The sequence below is a fragment of the Anomaloglossus baeobatrachus genome, chromosome 8, assembly GCF_048569485.1.
Source record: "Anomaloglossus baeobatrachus isolate aAnoBae1 chromosome 8, aAnoBae1.hap1, whole genome shotgun sequence".
NCBI classification, from domain to species: domain Eukaryota; kingdom Metazoa; phylum Chordata; class Amphibia; order Anura; family Aromobatidae; genus Anomaloglossus; species Anomaloglossus baeobatrachus.
Genome location: NC_134360.1, coordinates 36,820,434 through 36,839,017, shown reverse-complemented (window position 1 = coordinate 36,839,017; position 18,584 = coordinate 36,820,434). Strand labels below are relative to the sequence as shown.

The following is an 18,584-nucleotide window of genomic DNA, read 5'->3' as shown; positions in this document are numbered from 1 at the left end:
TACCCCATGCCCCGGGTGGATGAGCTGATTGATAGGCTGGGACAGGCGTGATATTTCACCATGCTCGACCTGACCAAGGGGTACTGGCAGGTGCCACTGATGGAGTCCGCCAAGGAGAAAACCGCTTTTGTTACGCCGGAGGGTCTCTTCCACTATGTTGTCTTGCCTTTTGGGTTACATGGCGCTCCGGCCACGTTCCAGAGGTTGATGGACTTGGTGCTGGAACCCCACCAGGCGTATGCATCAGCGTACCTTGATGACATCATTATTTACAGCTCTGAGTGGCAGACCCACTTGGAACAGGTACAAGCGGTGGTGAACGCGCTCCGAACAGCCGGATTGACAGCCAATCCCAAGAAATGTGCGTTGGGGCTCACGGAAGCCCGTTACTTGGGCTACGTAATAGGCCAAGGAGTGATTAAGCCCCAAATTAACAAAGTTGAGGCGATCCAGAAGTGGCTTAGACCCCTGACCACGAAGCAGGTTAGGGCCTTCCTGGGTATCGTGGGGTACTACAGGAGGTTTGTAAAAAATTTTGCGGGACTATCGGCCCCCTTGATGGACCTTCGCAAAGGCAAGAAGTCCGTCATGGTGCGCTGGACTCCGCAGGCCGAGGACTCCTTCCGGGCCCTGAAGGGGGTCCTGTGCGGACAGCCCGTTCTTGTCAACCCTGATTTCTGGAAGGAGTTCGTAGTACAGACTGACGCCTCTGAGGTCGGCCTGGGGGCAGTGCTGTCTCAGGTGGTTCAGGGGGAGGAACACCCCGTCACCTTCTTAAGTAGGAAGCTCACCCCTCCCGAGCGGAATTATAGCGTAGTGGAGAAGGAGTGCCTGGCGATCAAGTGGGCCTTGGAGTCCCTACGCTATTACCTGCTGGGACGGCAGTTTCGCTTGGTGACGGATCACTCTCCACTGGTCTGGATGAGGTCCGCCAAGGAACGGAATGCCCGGGTTACCCGGGGGTTCCTTTCTGTGCAGAACTTCTGGTTTACGGTTGAACACCGGGCCGGTAGGTTGCAGGGCAACGCCGATGCCTTGTCCCGCGGCCCGTGTTTGATGGCGGGAGTTCACCCCGCACGCTTGAACTGAGGGGGGGGGGTATGTGAGACTGTGACCGGGGTTGTCTATGACGGCCGGTACGTCTCGCCCCGGTTGTGCTCCCTCCATGTATAGAAAGCAACTCCACTCCAGGGTTAATGCTGTTTCCCTGCAGGCTGAAAGGAGGGTTAAAAGGAAACAGGAACATGGGCGTGGGCCCCTAGTGTGAGGGAGTGAACACAACTCCCTGAGTTTCTGCCAGAGAAACACATGTGTGCTGTTTTGGACTTTTGGTTTGTGCAATAAACCGTGTGCTGTGACCATTGGTGCCTGGATCCCGTGTCTTCTGCCGCGCAGCCGACCACGCTACCTCACAGTACATTTAAATACCAGTTGTAGACCTGTAAATAATAAGGTGTGGTGACCTTGTGGTCCCAGACTCGTCAGAGGTCTCCCCAGCACGAGGTCTCCCCAGAACGGGATACATTCATGACAGCTATGTGCAGCAATTAGTCAGCATTGTGTTTCCTTTGTTCCCAAGATTGATTCGGTTTCTGAGGTTTGGACCCTCACCAATCATAAAGAGATGGAATATCCCAAAAATGTGTCCTCACTTCATAAAATGGAAAAAACTGCCTTTCATTACTTATTTAGGGCTTGAGAAGGGACCTCCATCAGTTAAACACGGTGGCAAATACCAGCAAAGTGTGTCTTTCCATCCAGACGACCCGGCATGTCCATGCGTCACATGGCTAGTGCGCGGTCACTAGAGGATGTGCAATACCTCGCTTCTCCTGTAGTGGTGCTGTAGGGAAATGAAATACTTGTTGCCAGGTTTCCCTGCTGATCGCTGGGGATCGAAGCACAGATCTTAGATTTTATTCATCCTCATTTCTGGGAGACTCTTCTAATAAAAAGGAATCGTGCAAAGGGTAATTTTTTTTCCTGGGATCTGTAAACAATCTCAAGTTTATAAACATAAAAGAAGTCAAGAAGAGAATCATCCTGTCACACGGAGATTTTTACAAACTTCATGGCGGCATCAGGTTCTGTTCAGATTCTGACACTTCACCTGAAAAATTCTCTGGTGTCTGGGATCAACGCTGACACACTCACGTTCACCTGTTGTGTGCTGATTCATAGGCAGGCTAGCAAGTGTTAGGGGTACTTTACACGTTGCGACATCGCTAGCATTGGCTAGCGATGCCAAGCGCGATAGTCCCCGCCCCCCGTCGCACATGCGATATCTTGTGATAGCTGCCATAGCGAACATTATCGCTACGGCAGCTTCACACGCACTTACCTGCCCTGCGACGTCCCTCTGGCCGGCGACCCGCCTCCTTCCTAAGGGGGTCACAGCGACGTCACACGGCAGGCTGCCAATAGAAGCGGAGGGGCGGAGATGAGCGGGACATAAACATCCCGCCCACCTCCTTCCTTCCGCATAGCCGGTGGAGGCAGGTAAGGAGATGTTCCTCGCTCCTGCGGCTTCATACACAGCGATGTGCGCTGCCGCAGGAACGAGGAACAACATCGTATCTCCTATTGGTGCGACATTATAAAAATGACCGACGCTACACAGATCACCGATTTTCGACGCTTTTGCGATCGTTTATCGGAGCATCTAGGATTTACACGTTGCGATGTCGTTACTGGCGCTGGATGTGCGTCACTAACGACGTGACCCCGACGATATTTTGGAAGCGATGTCGCAACGTGTAAAGCCCCCCTTAATCTCTGCTCGTCTGCTTGTTAGTCTCCTTTGATCACATGTTGTGGGGAAGCCAATCACATCTGCCCCCCTCCTATTTATGCTGGATGAAACCTTCCACCTATGCCAGCTATAGTTTATCATAGTCTGTAATAGCAATCCTCACCAGACCAACTATCTGGTGGAAGTAGTGATTATTACTTTGTGCGGTTGTGAAATTTACCCCTTTTATACTTCCTTTCTGCTCTTGTTTTCCTCCTGAATCTCTTATTATCTCATCCTGTATGTGTGTGTGTGTGTGTGTGTGCACAGTGTGTCTTTATCTGAGTGTTAACATCACACTCCTGAATCGTCCTTACCTGGTGGGAGGGGGGTATCAGATTAGGTCTGGTCAGGAGTCGGGCCAGGAATGGGACTCAGGCGTCTTCACCCTTAGGATCACACTCCGGAATCGTCCTTATCTGGTGGGAGGGGGGTATCAGATTAGGTGGTCAGGAGTCGGGCCAGGAATGGGACTGAGGCGTCTCCACCCTTAGGATCACCCTCCGGAATCGTCCTTATCTGGTGGGAGGGGGTTATCAGATTAGGTCTGGTCAGGAGTCGGGCCAGGAATGGGACTCAGAAGTCTCCACCATTAGGAGTATCCCTGAGGTTAGAGATAGCATAGGGCCCCCTAGCATGAGGGACTGCATAAGGGCCCCTATCACTCGTTATTCAACAGTCACATCGTGACATATCCATGATCATTTTAACTCCTCTTTTTATAGAAGCAGTGTATATGCTAAACACTACACAGGCATGTTATTAAGGGCCTATGAGCAGATATCTAATGTGTATGGCCACCTATATGGGGTGGTTTTAACGTTGGGGGTAAGAAAGAGATTTAGCCTAATATTTGCAAATGGTATAAAGCAATTTCTACAATTACCATGACAACTGACAGCCAGATATCATGGTCCAGGCAGCCGAGCAGATGAGTGAATTGGCTTCACTATGGGCGGCATCACAGCTGCCTCAGCGCTGCATTTCCCGAGGGGTGTGAGAGATAAGGACATGCTGTTCTTCATATTTTTCTTTCTACCTAACCATGGTTTTCAGTGTGTCAATGCAAAACACTGTTATTTTAACCCCATGTGATGTCAGTATATACTGAGCTATGTTGAGGGGTGAGCAAAAAAAGGGGATATCTGTCCAACTGCACAAGATAGGGACAATCATAAGGTGTAAAGACCAGAAAGAAAGAAGAAATGGTGTTAAAGAGCATCCACAGTGAATTAATCTGTTTGCAGACATTTGTTGCACTGATACAACATTTGCACTTGTCTTGTATGCAAACTTATATGTGAATGAGTCTGAAGTTTTTGCCACTATCTGAAAAAGTCCATAGGATTTTAACAGGGAGGCATTAATATCTGAAACTATTATTTGTTAGGAGAGAAAGGCATGCAGTGCTATCTGTACCTACATAATTTACTGGGAGAGACAGGGAAACTGTACGATCTGTACCTACATAATTTACTGGGAGAGACAGGGAAGCAGTGCTATCTGTACCTACATAATTTACTGGGAGAGACAGGGAAGCAGTACTATCTGTACCTACATAATTTACAGGAAGAGACAGGGAACCAGTACTATCTGTACCTACATAATTTAATGGGAGAGACAGGGAAGCAGTACTATCTGTACCTATATGATTTACTGGGAGAGATGGATCTTCATCTACATTATTTACTGGGTGGAATAAGAAGGCAGTGCTATCTGTATCTACATGATTAAAAGCAAGTAAAGTCGACACTACCATTTATATCTACAGTATTTATGAGGAAAGACAGGGAGGCAGTACTGTCTGTACCTGCTTCACTTGCAGAGAGAGAAGAAACAGGAAGGCTATACTATCTGTATTTATATCATTTACTAGAACAAACAGGTTAAAAGTTATATGTGTGCTTATATAATTTACTGCGGAAGACGGAGGCAGTATTGTCTGTACCTGCTTCACTTTCAGAGAGAGCAGAGACAGGTAGGCATTACCATCTGTATTTATATAGTTTACTAGAACAGACAATTGGAAAGTATTATGTGTGCCTATATAATTTACTGGGGAAGACAGAGAGGCAGCAATGGCTGTACCTACATTGTTTACTGGAGAAACACGGAGAGGCAGTACTATCTGTACCTGCATCATTCACAGAGAGAGACAGAAAGACAGTACTATCTGTGCCTCCATCATTTACCAAGAGAGACTAAAGGGTGCTTTACATGCTGCGACATCGCTAGCGATCTTGTTAGCGATGTGACACACCAGATCGCAGATGCGATCTGCCGAGATCACACATAGGTCGTTTTTATAGCGCATCTGCGATCTGGCATGTCACATCGCTAACGAGATCGCTAGCGATGTCGCAGCGTGTAAAGCACCCTTTAGAGGCAGTAGTATCTATCTGTGTCTACATAATTTGCTAAGAGAGAAATGGAGACAGTACTATCTGTATCTGCACCATTTACAGAGAGAAACAGGGAAGCAGTACTAGCTGTATCTACTTGATTTTTCACATTCGGTCCATAGCCAACGTCGAGGGGATGTCATGGCACATACTGCCACAGTGTGATATGTCGCCCATAAGCTTCCACTGTGGGGAAAAAACCTATCAACTCTGCTTTTGTCTGTAGAGAACAGTGTAGTAGTAGACATTGCCTTGAGGTTTTTCTTGGTCTGTTCCTTTAAATAAAACCTGCCTTTATATAACAAAGCAGAATGTGCTGCAGAAGTCGCCCCCGTCTCCTCCAGAAGTAAATAAATGTTTATTTTTACCTGCGCACAAAGGCGGCCATTACAAACCTTCATCCTATCGACTGCGGATGACAGGTAATGTGGAGAAGGCGCTGCATCTGGCAGAGAATAGAAACCGTCAGCAGACGTGACAGTCGAGCTGAAGACTCATCATTTGCCTGTCACCCTCCTCCCTGTGATATTCCCAGCAGGTAATCATGCTCCGCATCCCCCCTGTTTATGGCCTCCCATTGAGCTCCGACAAAGAAACCAAAGGGAAAAACTACAGGGAAAATAAGTACACCCAGGGCTCCAGTTCACCGCCACAACAGGCGCTGAGAAACTAATGAAATTTCTATGTCTTACAGGAATCTGGAGCAAACCCTGCCGGTCCACGCGGATGAGGGAGAAGAGAGCGGATTTTGTGACGGGGTACCTGGGGGGCCGAGTAATTGTGGCAGGAGGACTAGGTATGTCTGTGCTCATATCTAGTCATCAGCTTGTACCTCCATAATTTACATAGAGAGACTTGGAGGAAATCATCAGCTTGTTCTTCCATAATTTACAGAGAGAGACTTGGAGGTAGTACTATCTGTGCCAACATAAATTACAAAGAGAGAAAAGGAGCCAGTACTATCGCTACCTACATCTTTTACAGATGAGTGTCTGCCATTTGTGATTTGCTTCCCCTCCCGCCATCTGGAACATTTCCCCATCATCACTTTAAAGGGGTTGTGCACCTTTTTTTTGGGGGGGGGCATTATTTATCTCTGTAAATGCATGTGTTTGGGACTAACAAAAAATAATTTTTGCAATTGGGTCTCATAAACTTTTTTTTTGCTCCATTTGCCTTCGATATCCTTTTTGTGTTGCATTCTCTATTGCTGGCTGCAAAATGAGTTATCTGAAAAACTGTCAGTGACCTCATATTTTTTTTCTTGGCTCATTAATAACCACAGTAAACTTCAAAACTGACTTCTGAAAACAAAAAGCCTGTAAGAGTGCACATTTTTTTCTGAAACCCAGTGGCGTAACTAAAGTTTGATGGGCCCTGGTGCAAAATTTGGACCAGGGCCCCCCCTCCACGTACACCGACACTTAGGGTACGGGACAATGACAGTGACACTCGGGTACAGGATAATGACGCTGACACTTGGCTCTTACCCTCTGCACCCAGGTTTCCCATGATCTGAAATCCTCTATCAGCACACAGCTTTCCCATGTTCTGATATCCATCTTGGAGGCACTGGGGGGGCTGGCTGCAGGACACATGGAGGCCCTGAGGGGGGGCTGGCTGCATGACACATGGAGGCCCTGGAGGGGGGCTGGCTGCATGACACATGGAGGCCCTGGGGGGGGCTGGCTGCATGACACATGGAGGCCCGGGGGGGGCTGGCTGCGTGATACATGGACGCCCTGGGGGGGGGGGGGGGGCTTGCTGCATGACACATGAAGGCCCTGGGGGGGGGCTGGCTGCATGACACATGGAGGCCCTGGGGGGCTGGCTGCATGACACATGGAGGCCCTGGGGGGGGCTGGCTGCATGACACATGGAGGCCCTGGGGGGGCTGGCTGCATGACACATGGGGGCCCTGGGGGGGGCTGGCTGCATGACACCTGGAGGCCCTGGGAGAGCTGGCTGCATGACACATGGAGGCCTGGAGAGGTTGACTGCATGACACATGGAGGCCCTGGGGGGCTGGCTGCATGACACACGGAGGCCCTGGGGGGCTTGCTGCATGACACATGGAGGCTTTGGGGGGGCTGGCTGCATGATACATGGAGGTCTATGGGGCTGCCTGATACATGGAGGTCTATGGGGCTGCATTATACATGGAGGTCTATGGGGCAGCATTATACATGGAGGAGTATGGGGCTGCATAATAAACATGAAGGACACCTTATACATGGAATATAGGGGTGCATTATACATGGAGGAGTATGGGGCTGCATAATACAATATGAAGGTTTATGGGGCTGCATTGTAATACATATAGGACTATGGGGGCTACATTCTACATTATAATATATGGAGGACTATGGAGGCTACTTTATACATGGAGGACTACGAGGGTGCGTTTTAAAACATGGAGGACTGTGGTGCCGTATAATATATGGAGCACTATGGGGTGAATTATAATACATGGAGGACTATGGAGGTGCATTCTAATATATGAAGGGTGATGTGGGACCCTTTATACCATATGGAAGGCTATGTGGGGGCCATTATAGTATATGGAGAACTGTATATGAGGGGGGACAAAGATACAAGCAGGGGATGGGAATGTTTTGTGCTGAGGGAAAAAGGCTCTTTCCCCCAGCACTCAGCTTTCCCATGCTCTGCTGTACATCTCTCAGCACCTAGCTTTCCCATATCAGAGCATGGTGACGGAAGCGAGGTGACGGGAGTGCGGTGACGCCACCGCTGACACCAGGCAGGGGGCCCGGTGTCAGCGGCGGCGACTGGGTCATATAGCGGCCGCTGCGCCGCGTGGTCTGCGGCAGAACATCGCAGCTCCTCTCTCACAGAAAGGAGCTGGCTGCTAATCTGCCGGGTGGCCGCGGGCCCCTAACCTTCCGGGCCCGGTCGCAATTGCGACCGCTGCAACTGCGGTAGTTACGCCCCTGGGTGAAACCCAATTTGCAAAAGTGAGTTTTAACCCCATTAGGTAAAAAAAAAATATGTTGGGGAAGTTTAAGCCCCGTTGCTCTTAGTAGTGACCTCAGTTGGCCCTGAAACACACACTTTGGGGCAGGATTTATATAAAACAGCCCCCTTTCTGCCGAGATGTCCTGAGATTTTGGGCTTAGTTGTATAATATGGTTGTTTCTACATGGTACAAGGATTGGGGGGGGGGGGCGCACATGGTATTATATCACATAAGACTGGTCTCGGGGATCCACATATGACCCAAGGGTAAAGGCACTGCTAATGGCGTCTCTCGCTCTCAAGGACCCCATTCCATTGATTACTTTGATATTGTGGGGTTTTCTGTGATGTTTCTCCCAGCATTCATAGTCTCATAGACCCCTGTAAGTGACTCAGCGCGGGCCAGCAGTGCCGGCGCTGCCTCCAGTCCTCTGTACGGAATGACTTAATGAATACTTGTCACAGATAAAAATAACAGCGGATAAGACTCGATTTACGCCATTATCTTTTCATTCATCTTAAGAAGTTTCCATTTATAACTGCGAGTCGGCTTTCTCGTTACACGGATTAATTACGGCTCGGTGCCGCCACTTAAACTGCGGCGCACATTGCGTCAGCAGGAGATGTAGGCCTTATTTATCAGGGAAGGCAGCCCTGTCGTCTATAGCAACCAATCACAGCGCAGCTTTCATGTTATCAGAGCAACTTTAGAAGTGAAAGCTGAGCTCTGATTGGTTGCGGTTGGCAACAAAGAGTATTCATCCTATCAAGTGTTAATAAATGAAGGCCGACCATTCAATCCCTTCCCTACGTGTGATGTACATGCATGTCACACTGTGTGTGAGGGCTCAAGTGAAAATGTTCCATACATTGACACATTGTGTCAGCAGGAGGTGTAGGCCTTTTTTGTCAGGAAAGGCAGTCTTGTCGTCCATACCAACCAATCACAGCACAGCTTTCATGTTATCAGAGCAACTTAAGAAATGAAAGCTGAGCTCTGATTGGTTGCTATTGGCAACAAAGAGTATTCATCATAGACAGTGTTAATAAATGAGGACCGACCATTTAATCTCTTCCCTACATGTGATGTACACGTACGTAACACAGTGGGTGAGGGCTCAGGTGAAACTGCTCCATACATGGACACACTGCGTCAGCAGGAAATGTAGGCCTTATTTGTTAGGAAAGGCAGCCTTGTCGTCCATAGCAGCCAATCACAGTGCAGCTTTCATGTTATCAGAGCAACTTTAGAAATGAAAGCTGAGCTCTGATTGGTTGCTATTGGCAGCAAAGAATATTCATGCTAGATAGTGTTAAAGGGAACCTGTCACCAGATTTTGTTCTTCTAAACTAAACTAGCACCTTAAGCAGCTCCTGTGCTGCATTCTATAAAGGTGCACGTTACCCCCTGACCCCCCCTGTAGACCCCACAAATACCTTTATAAAATCTCCTGCCCTGTATGTAAATTGTCTGGTCCAGTGGGCGTCCTAATCTGTGCCTCCTGTCCCACCTTTCGCCCTCCTCCTGTGGTGATTGACATGGATGACGCCTCGGATGTCATCCACGTAGGCGGGCAAAATCTCACGCCTGCGCAGACATATTCCCAGCTAACGCCTGCGACGTGGATGATGTCACCTGCTTCATCCACATCGCTGGGCAAAATCTCGCGCCTGCGCCGAGAACTCGCCGGTTCGCTCAGGCACAGCTATGATTTCGGCCCTGCCCACAATAGGGCAGAGCGAAGTACGCCTGCGTGAGCTGAGAATATGTCCGCGCAGGCGCGAGATTTTGCCCGCTACATGGATGGCATCTGAGGCATCATCCATGTCAATCAGCACAGGAGGACAGCGAAAGGAGGAGCAGAGCCGAAATCATAGGTGCGCCTGCGCGAACCGGCAAGTTCTCTGCGCAGGTGCGATATGTTGCCTGGCAATGTGGATAATGTTACCCGCTTCATTCTCATCTCTAGGAAAAATCTCGCACCTGCGCAGAGAACTCGCTGGTTCGTGCAGGCGCACCTATGTTTTTGGCTCTGCCCGCAATGGGACAGAGCAAAGTGCGCCTATGCAAGCCGGGAATATAGAGATTTTGCCCGCCTACGTGGATGGTGTCCGAGGCGTCATACACGTCAATTAGTACAGAAGAAGGGCGAAAAGAGCGACAGGAGGAGCAGATTAGGACGCCCATCAGACCAGATCGGACAATTTACATACAGGACAGGAGATTTTGTAAAGGTATTTTTGGGGTCTACAGGGGAGTCGGGTGACGTGCATCTTTATAGAATGCAACACAGGTGCTAGTTTTAGTTTAGAAGACTCTTGACAAGTTCCCTTTAGTAAATGATGGCCGACCATTCAACTCCTTCCCTACATTTGATGTACACGTATGTCTCACTTTGAGTGAGGGCTCAGGACATAAAAATGCTCCACACATGGTGGATGCTGGCTGTTGTGTACCGCTATTACCTGTCTCTTATGTGGGCTTTACACGAGACGAGCTATCGTGTGATGCATCGTCGGGGTCACGGTTTTTGTGACGCACATCCGGCATCGTTCACGACGTCGTCTCATGTGACACCTCCGAGCGACGCATTATCGCTCACAAATCGTGAGTCGTGTACTCGTTGCTCAGTTTTAAAAAATTGTTTAATTAAAATGGCGCCGGTTGTTCATCGTACCCGGGGCAGCACACATCGCTCCGTGTAACACCTTGGGAACGATGAACACAGCTTACCTGCGTCCCGCAGCTCCCGCCAGCAATACTGAAGGAAGGAGGTGGGCGGGATGTTTACGTCCCGCTCATTGCCGCCGCTCCGCTTCTATTGGCCGGCGACTGTGTGACGTCGCTGTGACGCCGAACGTCCCTCCCCCTTCAGGAAGTGGATGTACGCCGCCCACGGCGAGGTCGCTCAGCAGGTAAGTACGTGTGACGGGGGTTTCACGACTTTGTGCGACACGGGCAGCGATTTGCCCGTGACGCACAAACGATGGGGGCGGGTACGATCGATCGTGAAATCGCACGATCGGTCGACTCGTGTAAAGTAGGCATAACAGTAGCGCAGATTGTTGCTATTTAACCAACCACTTACATGCCATCCAATCATGGGGGCAAACCCGTTCAAGCACCTATCACCTCCTCCTACCCCCGCAATATCAGCACAGGGTGCCAATCTGTTACCATGGCAACCTGGGGTCTAATTAAGGCCTTCATTGCTGCCATCTTTGCACTCCTGGGAAGCTTAGCCAGTCACTTGGAATTTTGTTTTCCCGGCGGTAATGTGAATACGGTCATCCCAGACTATAACAAACCGTCATTCGTCAATGTCAACGTAAAATGAAAAATGTATGAAAGAATAGGGGGAAAAAACAAAAGTGCCAAAACAAAATTGTAGCTTTTTACAATGGGAAGGGGATAAAATGAAGAAAAGAGGGAGAGACCAGAATATATAGCCCCCTACTAGCTTCCAAGAGCTGCGGAAAATGACATGTCTACTAATTTCTTCTAACATGAAATCAGCGCCATGAAGTGAATCGCAGCGCGCACCTCCAGCGTCGCGATACAATGGCCGCTCACTGCGGCGGGGGATATCGTCTCTCCGGGGCCGCGTGGCGTCTTCACAGAAATCAGCTAGAAACGTCTTGTTAAAAGATGATGAAATCTCTCAGGGAAAGGGAAAAGAAAAAGCTCTTAAGTTCCGATTGATTAAATCCCATTCCGACCTCAACATCTAATTCCTAATAGCAGCTGCCGGATTTATTACGGCAATGTCCCGATTTGTCTCAGCAGCCGACGCTCGAGTGACATATAGAAAATCTGCAAATACAATTAGTCCGCGTGTTTTTTTAATTTCACGGCTTTGAATTGATTTCCATTTTGAAGAATATTGAATGTTTTTTTGTTTTTTTTTATATTTAAGCGCTCCGACAGGTAATACGACAGATCCTGAGAATGTCGGGGATCAATTTTGTAGCTGCTAACTTATCTATGCAAGTTGGTGCCAAATCTGACAGCAGGGGCCAAATTATCTGATAGTAGGGGGCAAATCACCTGATGGCACGGGCCAAATTATCTGACAGAAGAGCCAAAATTTTTAGATATGGGGCTAGTTGTCCATAAAACAGGCTGTGCCTCTTTTTACCCCTGTTTTAGGCAGTTGTCTGGGGCCACCATAAAGACCTTGCGCCCGTGGATTCCCCTTCATTCTCTATCTATAAGATTTAAGTCAATTTTCGACCTCTATGTTTTCTAAGGCCGCTTTCACATTGCGTTTTTACCTACGTTCATTGGTCCTGTCGGCGCTTCCGTCCGAACCCCCCCTACCCCCCGCAAAACGGGTTTGGACGCATTCGCAGATGAGGCCATTGACTATAATGGTGCAGACGGAGTCAGCGTGTGCTCTGTCTTGCACCATTTTTGGACATATACATTTTCTGCAGGTGCACACCTGAATGTAGTCTACTACGTCTGGGTGTCCGCCTGCAGAAAACATATATGCCCGAAAATGGTGCAAGACAGAGCACACGGTGACTCGGTCTGCACCATTATAGTCAATGGCCCTGTCGGTGCATGGGTCCAAAACCCGTTTTACAGGGGGCTTGGACAAAGCCTCGACGGGATCACTGAACGGAGGTCAGAACGCAATGTGAGAGGGACCTTAGGATCTACCCTGGCATATATACCTATCCACAAGGGTGAAACCAGTAATTGACATTGACATGCAACGTCTTCTCCAAATCCTAAAAATGGCTTTCACATTTTTAGTTGAATATTTTTCCTGTAGATCGTTAATAACTATTGGGGTCAAACCCTTGTATGTATATGTCCTAGAGGCGCGTTACTTAGTTTCCGGACCTTCTCGTTGAAATCAGGGGTTTTCTCAGTATATAAACAAGTTTTCAGGAAGTTTAGCTTTAGGGTTTTATTTGCTGGTATCCTTCCCTATTAAAACTATTAGAGTAGGGGGCGTGGCCTGCTTGCTAATGGCACCGGTCACATAGCTGCTGAGCTCCAGCCACCTCGACTCCTAACCGGCTCACTGCGGCTCACCAGTGGCACCAATCTCTCTGCACACGGGGGGAAAGTGCTGCGGAGGTACCCAGGAACGTGGCATGCCAAGGGGAAAGTCCCAGAAGAAGCCGTCCCCGGCGAAAGTTACAGACTTCTTCTCCAGCACGGGACGAGGGAAAATGGCAGCAGCATCCTCCTCCACAGCTTCCTCACGCTCATCCAGGAGGGGATCCACAGCAGGCCCAGACTTGGACACAGACGCTGCAGATATACCGCTTACCAAAGGTACCATGCAGAAACTGCTCAGTGCCCTCCGCTCATCACTGCAGCAGGATTGGAAAGATATGGTGGCTGAGCTGAGGGGAGATATCACTGCCATAGGCAGTCGCACAGCACACATTGAAACTAAAATGCAGGAGCTGACAAAGTCACACAATAGCCTCATTGATGCTAATGCAGCACTGGAGGAACAAGTGCAAAAGCTCCATACCAAGGTCTTGGATTTAGAGGACAGGTCCCGCAGAAACAACATAAGAATCAGAGGAATTCCAGAGGCCATACCAGACAAGGGGCTGCAGAGCTTTCTAGGCTCCTTGCTGCAGGAGCTGCTCCCAGACCTGTCTGCAACTGATTTCCTGGTGGACAGAATACACAGAGTCCCTAAGCCTAAATCCCTCAGTGCTGATGCCCCCCGGGACACTTTGGCTCGCCTGCACTTTTACAAGACCAAAGAAGCCCTGCTGCGAGCCCTGAGACTGCCAGGACCCAACAACCACCATTTTTCCCCCCCTAGAAAGACACAACACCGTTCTCTTATAAATTAAAATACTTTTATTTGAATTTTCCATTTTTGGAGAGAGGTATGGGGAAAAAACCACTCTCATCTTTTGGCATAAAATTTGGTCGCAGCTTTTAACCAGGCATTAACTTGCCAACATCACGGGGTTCAGGCAAATGTACCGCCATCCGGCCGTCCGGCGCGGGTATTTCACCAACACTTTTCCTACCCCTTCCGCTGCTGCGACTTAAAACACAGTAAACTCCAACAAACTTGGAAAACAAAAGGGAGGGAGGGTGGGAAACAGGTCCGGGTCCTGCAGCCGAGAGGCTGGAAGCTGGGCAGCACGGTGATATGTATCCAGGAGGCGGGGCTTAGGCCAGTCACACCACAGGAGGCGGGGGCGGCAGGTCAGTGTCTTTCCAGGGGGGAGAACTCTATTTTAACATGCAGAGGGGCCAGCAGTCAGGGGGCAGCATCTCAAGTTTCTGGCTGCAGTGCCCCTCAGACTGCCAGGACCCAACAACCACCATTTTTCCCCCCCTAGAAAGACACAACACCGTTCTCTTATAAATTAAAATACTTTTATTTGAATTTTCTATTTTTGGAGAGAGGTATGGGGAAAAAACCACTCTCATCTTTTGGCATAAAATTTGGTCGCAGCTTTTAACCAGGCATTAACTTGCCAACATCACGGGGTTCAGGCAAATGTACCGCCATCCGGCCGTCCGGCGCGGGTATTTCACCAACACTTTTCCTACCCCTTCCGCCAAGGAGCAGCACCGCGCCAGCAAGCTGCGACCCCCCCCAAAAACTGAAATACCTGAGCCGTCCCAGGCATTTCCGAAACCACCATATCCATAACATCATCATTTTGGGATGTACCCATCCGAGCTTAAGGACAGCCAAATATTGCCTTCCAGCTGGCGGTGCCAGACCAACAACCTCTTTTTTTTTTTTTTTAAAAAACACTTTATTAACAGCACAACTTGGGTAGGCCCTGATCGACCATGCGCCAGGAGAGATCCTTATCACATACTTCCATAGCTCCAATCCCCCTGGGCCAGAGGGTAACCTTCGACCGGATCGTTGTAACACTCCGCACTAAAACAGGGAAACCTGTACCTCTCTGACCAGATAAGGGTAAGAGGCCTAGCTAGACGGCCTTGGACCAGCTACTTGAAGCCTATGTGTATCACCAAGTCGGTTGTAGAAAAGAGAGGTCACGCAATCTTGATCGCCTCTGATAGACCCACAGCTGAGCCAAGCTCCGGCAACCTTTCCAATTACTTTCACTGTAACAGGAACCAAGAACCGACCACCAAGGCGAAGAGGCGAAGATCCGCTCTCCTCGCAGACAACATACATGGAAGTAACCTCGGACCCAATCACTGGGCCGACTTGGATCTGAAAGGCAGAAACACTGTCAGAACAGGGAATTCTCGTAACCATCAAACACCTCGTCTCTCCAAGGTGGTACTGACAAAAACCCACAAAAATTTTTTTTTTTTTTTTTTTTTGGATAAACAAATCACAATCATGTCATTTTACATTAGCCCTGTACGCTGTTCTGAATCTCCTTACGTGTCGAATAAAACCCGATTTCAAAAAACCAACTCCGACCTGACGTCCCTCATAATGCATTTCCATTGTCGTTACCTGATCCACTGAAAACTGTGCTCATGTATGCTGGCTCCTGAAGCCTTGTAGCACCCCAACTCTGGGAGAGTACGTGCCAGGTACCACGGCTGGCAAACACCAAAATAACGAGTAACCGTCGCATTACCAACCAAAAACCAGCCCACAAAATGGAGGACCAACTACGTAACGCTAAAATGAAGGGCCGTCGTCATGGGTAAAAACTGGTCCCATACACCCGCTCGCCTAAGAGACATAAACGACAACGTCGGGACACCCGCCGAGTGAGGGAAAAAGATCCAAAATATCAATGTATAGATTTGCAATGGGGCGAACAATCCAAACCCCCACTTTTTTCTTTTTCTTTTTTTTTTTTTTTTTTTTTAAAAACAAAACAAACAATCTTCGGCTAAAAAAGAATAGGCCTACTGTGCTCCACTCGCTTACCATAATCATCCAACCCTTCAATACCTTTCACCCCACAAGACCCTCATCGCTTCAGTACCGTTCCGCAATTTAAAAATGGGAAGACCGACCTCGTAACAGTTTGCTTGCAACCGAAATTGGTGCACATTCGCTGAATACTGCAGGGCGTGTATTACTAGAGGGTGGCTTGTAAAATCGTCACGCACATCAACCACCAGAGCAACACCCGCTGAATAACGTACCATCGAACCGTCAGGTCAATGCAAAATGGAGGCCCGGATCATAGGCCTAACTTCACCGAGCACCCCACCATCTAGCTGAGAACTCCAACCTTGATCCTGCTGGTGGGTTGAGTTACCAAAATACCTGAGATTGAGATTGCAAAAAGGTGCCCGATACAAACCCGGAACCCAGATGCCTGTTTTGCCTTCAACCCTGCGTTGACCCATAATCATTCCAAGCCACAAAAACCTAATCAGCCTGATTACTTATTCGAGGAAAGGGCTGTAGTTGGTTAAGGCTTTTACCCACCGGCATCGTCGGACCACTGGTCATTCTCCTATTTCCCAGTCCACCCCCCTTTTTGTGTAGCCGGAACCGAAATAGGGGGAAAGGCGCAATCAAAGTTAGGTTAATGGACCATGTCCCCCCGGGCCCAGCATAAGGAGCATTTTTTTTTATTTTTTTTTTTTATATATAACTATATAAACACTTTGTATCGCAAATGATCCCACACAGCTGGCCCTGCAACGCCGTAATACTCCATCTACAAATCTGTCTGTTCCTGCTCTTGAAACTATTATGGCATGGCACGGTGGCTCAATGGCTAGCTGCAGTCCTGGGGACCTGGGCCCAAATCCCGCCAAGGACACCATCCGCAAGGAGCCTGTACGTTCTCCCCGTGACTGCGTGGGTCTACTCCGGGCACTCTGGCCTCCTCCCACACCCCCATAAACATACAGATAGGGAATCCAGACCGTAAGCCCCGATGGGGCAGCGTCCCCAATCCATGCAACGCACACAAAAACTAAAAGTGACTTTCTACCTTTTAGAATATTTATGTGGAAGTAATTGTCCAGAAAATATTAGCGGGCATAATTATTCTGCGAATAGCTAACCTTGCCGGTTTACCCATCTCACTTGTTTATTTTCGGTTCCTACGGTAAGGAAAACCAATTAAAACATACGTAATTAACCAAAGAGGGAAAATCTAGTACAAAAGGATGAAAATTACTTCACTACAAAAAAGAAGCAGTTTTAGAAAAACAATCAAACCATGCAAATGTACAGAGATATACTTCTCACATTTCGATAAAACTATCTGTGGCCAATATCGATCCCTTCTTTCAATTACAGCATGACATTAGGGGTAAAACAGGGGGGTTAGATCCCGTGATCCCATAATATTGTCACTAATCAATAAATCACTTGAAGGGTCAGTTAACCGGTGGCAACAAGATTATTACAAGGAATGGAGGCCGCCTGTATTAAACTAAGGTTGAAAAATTAAGATATGTTTAATTTTTGAAAGACGTCTCAGAGGATATCTCATTTGTACCTCTTCCGACAGGCCTACAAGCTGCCGTAACCCTCAGTCTGATACAGCGCCGCAAAATCAGCTCTGCCCTCATCTACTGTATCCTCACCTATCCCCTGTAGACTGTGAGCCCTCGCGGGCAGGGTCCTCTCTCCTCCTGTACCAGACCGTGCCTTGTATGGTTTATGATTATTATACTGGTACCTATTATGTAAAAACCCCTTTCGCATGTAAAGCGCCATGAATTATATGGCGCATAATAAATAAAAATAATTTGTATAAATACCCGTGTGGTCAATATAAATAAACTGCCACCAAACTTAATCCTCCGAAATAGGGAAGGCTTCTTTACAGTTAGAGCAGGTAGATTGTGGAATGCTGTCTACAAGGGGTAGGAATGCTAGATACCATCACAGCTTTTAACAGAAAACGGGGGAAGGCGATTCCCTCAGCACCAATAACATTGTTTGTTATAAATAACTTAGTGACAACATGTAGAGCTGGGCGGGAAGCCTGTTACCTGTGACATCACGTTATCCTCCCAAGGGGGACTTACCCCACCCCGCATTCCCCATCAGGGTACTCACCTGGTGATTCAGGAAATGACAAGACGACTGGATCTAGATCTACCCACGTAACGCCTGCTACGACGACGCTCACACCTATCCAAGGGTTAAGATGACAGACTCCGGACATGGTGGCTACCCATGCCAAAGCTTGCTACCGTGACCCCTGCACATGACCGTACAACGCGATAGTCGGCACCGCACCCACCGCCGCCATAACATGCTGAAATCCACTGTGTGACAACGGGGCGGGGCTGTTAACAGTCACCATTGTCATAATGTCAAATGGAGTGTGTTTTGGCCTGGGAGGGGGCTCGGTGTAGGTGTGGTATCAGCAGGAGGGAAAACACGCCACCTGCTGACTGTTGCTTCTTGCCCCTGTTCACTACCAGCCCCTCAATTTGAACATTGAAGTCCTAACAGAATCCCTTAAACCGCCCGCTCACTGGGAGACCCACATGG

The 18,584-nt window shown here is 48.6% G+C and overlaps 1 protein-coding gene across 1 annotated transcript in view; it reads left to right on the top strand.

The window, feature by feature from the left end:
* Positions 1 to 18,584, top strand: part of KLHDC8B (kelch domain containing 8B) — a 133,828-nt gene that overhangs the window by 95,968 nt on the left and 19,276 nt on the right. The window contains exon 5 of the mRNA XM_075321463.1: positions 5,888 to 5,989. Within this exon, the coding sequence (XP_075177578.1) occupies positions 5,888 to 5,989 (102 nt within the window). The remainder of the gene's footprint in view (positions 1 to 5,887; positions 5,990 to 18,584) is intronic.